The sequence below is a fragment of the Octopus bimaculoides genome, chromosome 7 (genome assembly GCF_001194135.2).
Source record: "Octopus bimaculoides isolate UCB-OBI-ISO-001 chromosome 7, ASM119413v2, whole genome shotgun sequence".
In the NCBI taxonomy this organism is placed as follows: Eukaryota; Metazoa; Mollusca; class Cephalopoda; order Octopoda; family Octopodidae; genus Octopus; species Octopus bimaculoides.
In genome coordinates this window covers 88,831,479-88,841,894 of record NC_068987.1, presented here as the reverse complement: position 1 = coordinate 88,841,894, position 10,416 = coordinate 88,831,479, and the positions used below count along the sequence as shown (strand labels likewise).

The following is a 10,416-nucleotide window of genomic DNA, read 5'->3' as shown; positions in this document are numbered from 1 at the left end:
GATGGTTGTTAGAAAGATATCCTTCAGGTAAAGGAGCTTTGCAGATGAAATCTTGGCCAGTTTATCTTACTGCAAGTAAGAATTCACATAATACAAATTAATTAGTCATAATTTTAATTATTGTTATTATTATTTTGTTAGCAAATAAAACAAAGATGAACAAAGACGAAGACTAGAAGACAATTTAACATGTGGACCAAGTGGTTTGGGACCCGTTTGTGTTCTGTTAAAGACAATGGGTTTTTCACTGGGCAAAAGGTTTATAATTTGTTTAAAAAAAAAAAAAACATATTTGGAGTATCAATAATTTGGTGATGTGTTGTCCCTGGTGACTGGACAGAAACTTCAATCACAAACAACAACAACATCTTGCAAATATATTCTTGTCTAGTCTTTATTATCGTGATACCATTGGAGCACGAGCAAGTTCTTCTTTTTCAAGACGTTCAAAGTGTTGTCTGGCATTCTTGATGTTTAACAAGGTAGCAGCAGAAGCTAAAACAAAACAAAGAAATAAAATGATGAAAACAATCTTAAAGAGACAAAGCTACGGCAAAATATTTTGTTATGTATTTTGTGATGAAAATGCAAACATTACAAAAAATATATCCTCTCAATCATCATGAGTGCTTAACCCATCAAGCGCTGGGATTTGGTCTTACACAGTATGGACTGCTGAGCACATTTTATGAAAATGAGATGACTCTGCACACATAAAAAACAAAAAAATAGTTTAAAAATATCTTCTTAGTATATAATGGTGGCAAGTTTTACATCATTTGAAAAATCATTAGTTGAACTATTAGTCCTCTTGCATTCTGTGGGGTATCGGAGTGTTTGAGTGACATTAGACCCCAACAAACGCCCATAAATTAAATGCATCTATCTGGGCCACGATCGTGGCCTGTCGACCTATACCTGACGGCCACAATCATGGCCCTGTCGTGATTTATGTGTTAATGTTCACTTTTCCATGCCTGTACGGTCCAGACGGATTTGTTGAGGTGGATGCTCTTCCTGTCACCAACCCCTATTTGTTTCCAAGTGAGGTAATATTCCCCATGACCAGACATGTTTTCACAGAAGATTGGAAACAAAGGAAACAGCTTGCATGACGGAAACATTCATTTACACAACTATCACGAGAAGCCAAGGCAACCAGACCCTAACACACACACACACACACACAAACAACAGCCTCTTTCAGTTTCTCTCCACTAAATACACTGACAAAATTTTGGTCAGCTCAAAGTCATAGAAGACATTTGCCCACATATATATATGTGTGTGTGTTTATGTTATTGTGTTTAACCACCACTGCTGACAACCAATGTTAGTTTGTTTGCGTCCTTGTATCTTAGCGGTTCAGTAAAAGATAAGTATTTGGTTATATAAATAGCAAAAAAGGCAGGGGAGGTAACTCCCGTAATTTACAATATTAATAGGATTCCATGGAGAGCGAGTTAGATTCCAAGCATTAGAGTAGCTAGTACTCCAGTATGAGCCAGTAATTTAACCTCGCAGCTGTTATGCTTCACAGCAATTAAACTATCATCGTTTGACTTTGGAATTACCATTTGGCAGGGCGCAGGCGTGGCTGTGAGGTTAGAAAGTTTGCTTTCCAACCACGTCTCACTTTCCATGTTACTTCACATATTTCATCATCATCATTTAGCGTCCACTTTTTCATGCTTCAATGGATCACACAGAACTTGTTGAGACAAATTTCCTATGGCCAGATGCTCTTCCTGTTGCTAACCCTCATCTATTCCCAAGCAAGGAAACGTTTTTGATGGCCAGACATGTTTTTCACTGAAGACTGAAAATGAACACCATTGCTTGTATAACAGTAGAGGGAACTTGTGGAAGAGGTAGACCCAAGAAGACCTGGGATGAAGTGGTGAAGCACGACCTTCGAACGTTGGGCCTCACAAAGGCGATGACAAGTGACTGAGACTTTTGGAAATATGATGTGCTTGAGAAAACCCAGCAAGCCAAGTGAGACCGTAATTGTAGCCTATGCCAGTGTAGCATAACTAGCACATCTAAGAGTACCCTTTAATCATTGGACAATAAAATGTGCTTGTGAAGACCTGTTGAGTCAAGTCACTGTCATGGCCGATGACAGTACCGCCTGACTGGTCCTGTGCTGGTGGCATGTAAAAGGCATCATTTGAACGTGATCATTGCCAGTGCTGCCTGACTGGCTCCCGTGCTGGTGGCACATAAAAAGCACCATTCAAGCGTGGTCGACGCCAATACCACCTGACTGGCTCCTGTGCCAATGGCATGTAAAAAACACCCACTACACTCTCAGAGTGGTTGGCATTATAAAGGGCATCCAGCTGTAGAAACTCTGCCGGATGAGATTGGAGCCCGGTGCAGTCTTCTGGCATGCCAGCGCTCGGTCAAACCGTCCAACCCATGCCAGCATGGAAAGCGGACGTTAAACGGCAACGATAATGATGATGGAGTAGAAAGATGAAGACGGTAGAAAACAACATACCAAACACAAAACAATATTTAATCTCATTCTATATTTTGGAATGATTAACATACACTCTTCATATCTCTAGGATTGACAGAATATATACCAAGTCATGTCAAAGAACTTTGCTTGCTAGAAACAGCAGTTAAACCTCCTTCAAATCTTACCTCAGTCTTGAAGAGTGGAAGAAACATATTCAGTTATAATGATGAACTTATAGCATACATGCATGAATAATTAATGAGTCAATTAATGAAAAAAGAATGTGGGGGGGGGGTCTGTTTGGGAACTTCAGGAAGCATGGAAGGATGTAGTGTCCCAACAGCTGATGCAGGTAGTTTATTCCATGCTTTGGCAATTCTAAGCATGAAAGGTTTCCAAATGTCATGTGTGATGTGTTGGTTTTTGATTTTGTAAGCATATCCTCGAGTGTTAGCTACATAAAATTCAAAAAGGTGCCGAAGGCTGTTGTTGGAAAGATGGTGGATAATCTTATGGGTGTCTACCAAGTCAAAGCTTTAATGTGTCCATGCTCAGGGAAGCGTGATATTCAGAGTATGAAAGATGCCCAACAGCAGGCATTTGTCTGGTTGGACGTTTTTGAACAGTTTCCAGAAGATTGGTATTCTGAACAAGACAGAGGTTCCAGGTAGGTGATGCAAACTCAAAGTGTGGACATACCATAGCCAAATACACCTTGAAGCAGATCGCTGGAGAACAGCCGACAAAAGCCTTACCAAGCGATACTAAGACATCCTTGGCCTTCTTGACAATTTTAGAGATGTGGTTTGTCCAATGCAAATCGCTATTGACGACAAAGCACAAGTCATGTTCACTAGCAGTCTTCTAAGATTGGTGTCGTTAAGGGAGTATTTAAAAGCTGGGGTTTTTCCTCCCAAAATGCATGGTGGTGCACTTGTCCGGAGTCAGCTTGAAATACCAGTCAGTATTTGTTGCATTATGTCCATGTATGACTGCAGGAAAGATCCATGGTGTATAGGATCCGTTCTTTTTTAACTCAAAGGAGAGCTTGAAATAAAAATATTGGCTTTGTAAAGGTGAAAAGTCAATGCCATTGTAGATGCAGGAATAGTTTGCTTAGCAGGCCTGTGGGTTTGGGTTCAGTCCCACTGTATGGCACCATGGGCAAGTGTCTTGTATCATAGCCCCAGGATGACCAATGTCTTGTGAGTGAATTTGGGAGATGGAAACTGTGTAGAAGCACACTGTGTATATGTGTGCATGTGTGTGTGTAGTTGTGTTAGTACCCACCAGTGCTTGACAACTGGTGTTGGTTTGTTTATGTCCCAGCAACTCAGCAAAAGAAATCTACAGAATAAATACTAGACTTTGAAAAAAACAAAAAAAGTACTGATGTTGATTTGTTTGACCAAAACCTTCAAGGTAGTGCCCCAGTATGGCCACAGTCAGATGACTGAAATAAGTAAAAGATAGACGATAGTAAAATAATTAAATTATATCACAGCCTTTTTCAGAGGACAAAGCTTTCTAGCAATATCTGTTTTAGGCCAGATGCTGTATTCCGTATGTTACTTTATCCTTATCCAGGGCTTCATCAATCCTGAAGGAGGAACCCCTTCCTGGACTCCTTCCACCTTTGTCTGTCTCTGGTCAGTGACGGTCATCTAGGTCCCAGATAGCAGGTGAGATCATCTTGCCAGCTTGTCTTCGGTTGGCCTCTTCACCTAGTCCATTGTCTTAGTGTCCATTCCGTCACTCTGTCCACCTGCTGCTCTACAATCATGTGATGTGGCCAGCCCATCTATATTTGTCCTCCTTGAATGGTTCTTATGATGTCACTGACTCTCATGTGTTGTCCAATCCATGCATTAGTTCTCTTGCCCCGCAATGTGATGATTCCAAGCATGATTTGTTCAATTTTCCTTCGACTATAGCAACAGATACCCAGAACAAAGCAGAGAGAGATGATTGTAAAATCAAAACAAAGACAGCAAGACGATGTTGTTGGATACTTACTGATTGAAGAGTCAGCCATGATGACCATAACATAAGTGTTGGAGGTGAAAGCATCAACAAAAGCAGCAAAGCGGGAATTACGGACTTCCATACTTTGGAAAGAAGCAGCTACCTTTGTACAACTCAGCTTAAATTGTTTGATGATATTGCTGATCTTCTCAAACCTGTGCACATCACGATGAGGTTTCCTCTGCCAATAGGAGATCACCTACAAAACAGAAAACAAAGTTTATTTATCTGAGGACTTCTATACCTGGGGCCATCAAAATGGATGGCTGGAACAAGCATATTATTTAGATGGATCTTCCTTAAAAGCTCCTTTTTTTCTGATTGCTTTCTCTGTTGTCTTTTCATAACTATTTGCTAAAATATCGAAATTATGAATTAAATACAGAATGGCAATTTCTTTTGGAATTTGTGAAATGGTCATAAAAAATAAATTATTCCAAGGAATTATCTCCCTTATATACTAAAAGCTATGTCAAGCTTTCGTGTAAAGTTCTGCTCTTAATAGGAAAAGAAAAGAGAGACATAGAGAGTGAGGAAGACAAAGAAAAATATAGAAAAAGTTGGAAAGAAAATTAGAAGGGAAGCGAAAGTGAACAAGAGAATGAGTGAGAAAATAAAGTTCTTCTTACAAGGAATGTTGCTCTTTCAAACAGCAAAATTTCTTCAGCGTCAATAGCATCTGCAAAGTGAGCTAAATTGGTTTCCAGCTGATGTACGTTTGGAATTAGTTGATAGACTATTGATGACCATGCCTACAAAGTTCAAGAGGTGTTAATTAAAATATCTTGAAGTCATATTTCTAGAAACTTTGGCAAAGTGGAAGAAATTTAGATTAAAACAAATATGCATATGGATTACGTTTCACAGAGTGACAACACATGGAAACTAACCATTCAATAGAACAATTGGGACAACACCCACCCTTATATACTACAGGGTAGCCTTGGATCTCCTCTATAGCAAGACACCTGTGCTTGTACCTCTATCATACCTTGATCACTCAATGCCTAGCCTGGAACCATCTCTCAAATACTCCCACTCCAGTAAGTCAAAAGAAATGGCTTCTTCCATTTTCATTTTATCTTTTACCTGTTGTTTTCTTGCCTTGCCAGTTGTTTGGTGACCACTAGAGCACCCAGTAAAAACTAGAAAGTGGTTGGCATTAGGAAGGGCATCCAGCCATAGAAATCATGAGAAAGCAGACACTGGAGCTCAACATGGCCCAGATTTTGTCAAGCTGTTCAACCCAGGATGTTAAATGATGAGGTTGACTAAGGATACGATAGACCATCACAGATTTACTTCTGCCTTGCATCCTCAAAATTACATCGTTTGTTTATTTTGTTTAACATCGGTTTACAGATTTCTATATTAGAACAATTTTTAGGTTGGTTCAGAACACAGAAAGTCTTCATCACTGAGGAGACAAAATCAGGTCAAAACATCATGTCTGGTGACCCACCACCATTCTAAGCAGAGCACTGTGTTTTTAATACAAGTTTTGTTGACAAATTTTCTCCGAGACAAAATATTAAAACTGGTGCTGTTCAATACTTGTATACTTATTGTATAATACAAACTCATATTTTAACCTAAAGCTTTTCTAAATGCATATATTAAGCTAAGTCTAGATTAATGAAAGCCTTTTCTTTTGTTTTGTTTTGAGAAATGTCAGTAAATGCTTCAGGTAAAATTAAAAAGATGAAACTAAAATACCTTATATAATGTTTCGTCCCATATTGAGGTGGCAAAGCAGGTACACTGTAGGGGTTTTGACAGTCGTTTTAAGTCATCTTCTCTTTCATGGAAAATCTGGATGAAAAAACAATTGGAGACATTTTGAGAAAGTCAATTAAAAAATTACTTCATTTCTTTTGAGAAAATATTTCATTTCAGTAATCAATCAATCAATCAGTGAGGTTTGTCAAAGTCCTTTTGAGGCCATACAAGACTTCATCAGTGACATGGCCTTTCTACTCAAGATGTGCTTCAGGTCAGTCTGATGGTTATAAAGCAGGCCTGCAGTAGAGAGGTTATGCCACTGATGAGGTTGCAAATCTCATTTCAGTTTATTCATCTGCAATGTTATGCTTGTGTTTTAATTGAATTGATGATGATAGCTATGAATATGATAAACCCTATGTAGGGTATATGAACAGACAACCACATACGCAAATAGAGACTGAAACACATGACCACACACACACACACACTTTACTTCACACAAAGACACATGTCCACACATATGAAGATGTGCACCCATACATACAAACATGGTACATAGCAGCAAAACACACACACACACACACTCAGACATGCACACACAAGGAGACAGAGGTACATACATACATATACACACATACATAAAAAACACACAAACACAGGAATATGCAGAACACATACATACATGCAAACGCACATACATACATACATACATACATGCAAATGCACACACATACATACATATATGCATACACACACATACATACATATATACATATGCACACACACATACACACATGCACACATACATGCATGCATACATACACACACATGCGCAAAAACAAACAAAAGCAAAAAATAACGCAGCATAAATAACGGACAGTCAAGACAATTGATAAGATTGCAAGATGCAACGAAAATTTTAGGAAAATAAAAAGAAAAATAAGTGGAAATTTTAACGGTGAGTGTGTTAAATTTTAAGGCACAATAAGAAAATGACTCTCCCCAGATACAACAGAATACGCTTCAACACACGAAATCACATGAAAAATCTTGCAAACCAAATCCAAAAACGAAATATATATATATATATATATATATATATATATATATATATATATATATATATATATATATATGACAAAAACTTACAATATCTCTTTGATCTTCATGGACTAAATCCATTTTGTGAATTAAGCAGAAAACCTTCGCCTCTGGGGAGTTCTGTAATATAGCTTCTAAGCAGGACTGATAGTAGTGCATATCTTTTTCCAATTCCCGGCTCTCCACATCAAATACATAAATAAGAACCTCAACATTTCGGAAAATATTATCTCTCTGGCTGGCAAAATAGTTCTCCATAAAAGCTTCTTGTCTTAAAAAAAGAAAAGTCAAAATAATGGATTAATTTTTTTTTTTGACACATAATGAATTGTCGAATGGAATTGTGTACAGTTAAGTGGATTGGTGCAATATATTACTGTATGTTTTATCAACTTTGGAAGGTTAAGTAGAGTTAGCCCCTTTTGACACTATCCTGTTGAAGAGTGCCCCTGGTTTTATGATACAAACTTCTTGTCTTAATGTCATCTGATTTAAAACCTTCCATCAAAATTCAAGATTAGTTCATGTTCCAAACATCAGTTTAGTAATGACTAAGTTATTTTACTAAATTCTTCATTATTTGCAAAATTAATTAAAATAAAGACAGAGTATTTTAACAGAAACATGGCAACAGAAGGGTTAAATAATAAACTATGAAACATTATTTTATCCAATGCTCTCGTTAGTCAACCATTTCCTCCAGATTGTTTTTTTACATCTCTTTCATTTTACGAGTTTCTTTAACAAAATGTATTCATGGTAAATGCTCGTTGAAGTATTTACAATAATCACTAAACACAGTTTTGTATTTGTCATTCTATGATGTATAGGTTAGACAGTTTTACAAATTCAGACATTTACATGAGTTACTGGAGCACATATTTTACAGCAAAACAGCTAATTACTTGTGAACTGGGAGAGTTCAAGTATTTTCCAAAGGACTGAGATGGGCAAAGAATTTATTCCTAAAATAATAAAAGAATAAATAGGAAGGTTTAAGTAGATGAAATTGTAATTAGTAAATCAGTGTGTTAATTACATAGTATTTAATGAAGGCTAACTGCTTAACACTGAGTACCAGGATAGGAATTAAGTTCTTGTTTTGCTAAACTTCTGATTGTTACTTGAGCACTCTACCTGTATAGAGAAAGAGTCTGAAGACTCTACCCCTGTGACCATCTCAGGAACGGAGGATAGAGAAGATGGACGGAAGGATGGAAATCATTTATAGATGTGAAGGGAAATGGGTGCAATCAAGAATCAAAGTCATGTTGGTGAATTATTCCAAAGAGTTCAACCATCAATTGTAATATTGATTTCTCTTGATTAAACACAAAATCAGTTTTTGTAGAGGAAAAATATGGTTGATTAAATTGAGTCCAGCAAACAACATAAAACTGTTTATTTTATAGACCTAAAAACAGTAAAAAGCAAAGCTGACCCCAGTGGAGTTTAAACTTAGAACAGTGAAATACCAAAGTATCCACTGATATTCTTTAGACACAGTTAATTCTCCTACTCTCAAGGTATTTGTAACACTGGTTTCAAATTTTGGCACAAAGCCAGCAATTTCGGTGAGTTGGGTAAGTTGATTACAATGATCCCTTTGATCTACTGGTATTTATTTTAATGACCCCGAAAGGATGAGAAACAGAGTTGACCTCAATGGAATTTGAACTCAGAATGTAAAGGTGGATGAACAGCCGTTAAGCATTTTGCCTGGTGTGATAATGGTTCGATCAGCTCACCACTTTGAATAATTGCAATATTAACCAATATACGACGCCAAACAAATACTGAAGCAGATGAATTCCTCCTAATCTTAAACCATCTGTTAAGGTGTGTAGCCTTGTGGTTAGGGTGTTGCACTCACAGCGGTAAAATTGTGGTTTCAATTCCCAGACTGGGTGGTGTGTTGTGTTCTTATGCTATGCACTTCATTTCATGTTGCTCTACCGAGTAACCCTGCGATAAACTTGCATCCCATTCAAGGGGTATCTTGTGATTTTGGTCACTCAAATACCATGGAAACCAGGCAACCAGCCTAATGACCCCTAAGGCTTGAAACAGTTAATGTCCAAGGGGCTTACTACTTTACTATTTGACCCTTTTTGTTACCATATTTCTGTTGAAATACACTGACTTGGTTTCAATTCGTTTTGGAAATTATGAAGAATTTAGTAAAGTAACTTTGTCCTTATTAACCTGGTGTTTGGAACAAATTAACAGGAAATTTGTCATAGAACCAGAGGCAGTGTTGTGGGTTGGTACCAAAAGGGTTAAACCAACTTTCAGATCTTCATGAAATGTTTTCCTTCAGCAGCAAAATTTGCTTTATCATAACTTACATGCTGGTGGGATGCTCTTGGAGTGGTTGGTGTTAGGAAGGGCATCCAACTGTAGAAATATTGCCAGATCAGATTGGAGCCTGGTGCAGCCTTCTGGCTTGCCAGTCCTCAGTCAAACCGTCCAACCCATGCCAGCATGGAAAGCGGACGTTAAATGACGATGATGATGATAACTTGCATATTACTATTTAAATAATACAGAGAAAAGCTGAAATCTTTGAAACATTTGTAGAATGACTGATCTTCTTGCTACCTTGTGTCTGTAATGTGTTGATGTGTATAAGTCATTGAAACATGGGTACTTACCCACCACAATCCCAAAGATTGAGAACTAGGTTACCAAGGAAACGGATGTGAGAATGTTCAACATCAACTAGAAGAATGAGAAGAAACAAAAATACATGTAAATTATACAATACAAATCACTGATATGTAATTAAAGATCAATACAGTTTGAGGATTTCAAAATGTTTGAGCCCGACTGTAACCATTCACTAGTTATTCTTTTATATACTTTATTGATTTTTAGAATAAGGTTTTTATGATATATTTCTCTTCTAGAGGGGATGAATTACATTCTTCATTATTGAATTATTTAATAGTGGTCTTTCTCTAAATTATATATATATATATATATACATATATATATACAGGGTGTCCACAAAGTCTGGGTACATGGGGATTAACACATACTTTAAGAAATTATTATTTCTTATATTTAATTGTTTATGTTATAATTTTATTTAC

General features: G+C 37.1%; 1 protein-coding gene across 2 annotated transcripts in view; it reads right to left on the bottom strand.

Moving 5' to 3' along the window:
* Positions 1-270: 270 nt before the first annotated feature.
* LOC106870579 (ras-related GTP-binding protein A) overlaps positions 271-10,416 on the bottom strand; it is a 27,362-nt gene continuing 17,216 nt past the window's right edge. For both annotated transcript variants that reach the window (XM_014916707.2, XM_014916706.2), the window contains 6 exons: positions 9,976-10,042; positions 7,370-7,592; positions 6,212-6,307; positions 5,125-5,247; positions 4,487-4,694; positions 271-495 (listed from right to left, as the gene is read on the bottom strand). In XM_014916707.2, the coding sequence (XP_014772193.1) occupies positions 398-495; positions 4,487-4,694; positions 5,125-5,247; positions 6,212-6,307; positions 7,370-7,592; positions 9,976-10,042 (815 nt within the window). In that variant the 3' untranslated portion in view covers positions 271-397. The remainder of the gene's footprint in view (positions 496-4,486; positions 4,695-5,124; positions 5,248-6,211; positions 6,308-7,369; positions 7,593-9,975; positions 10,043-10,416) is intronic.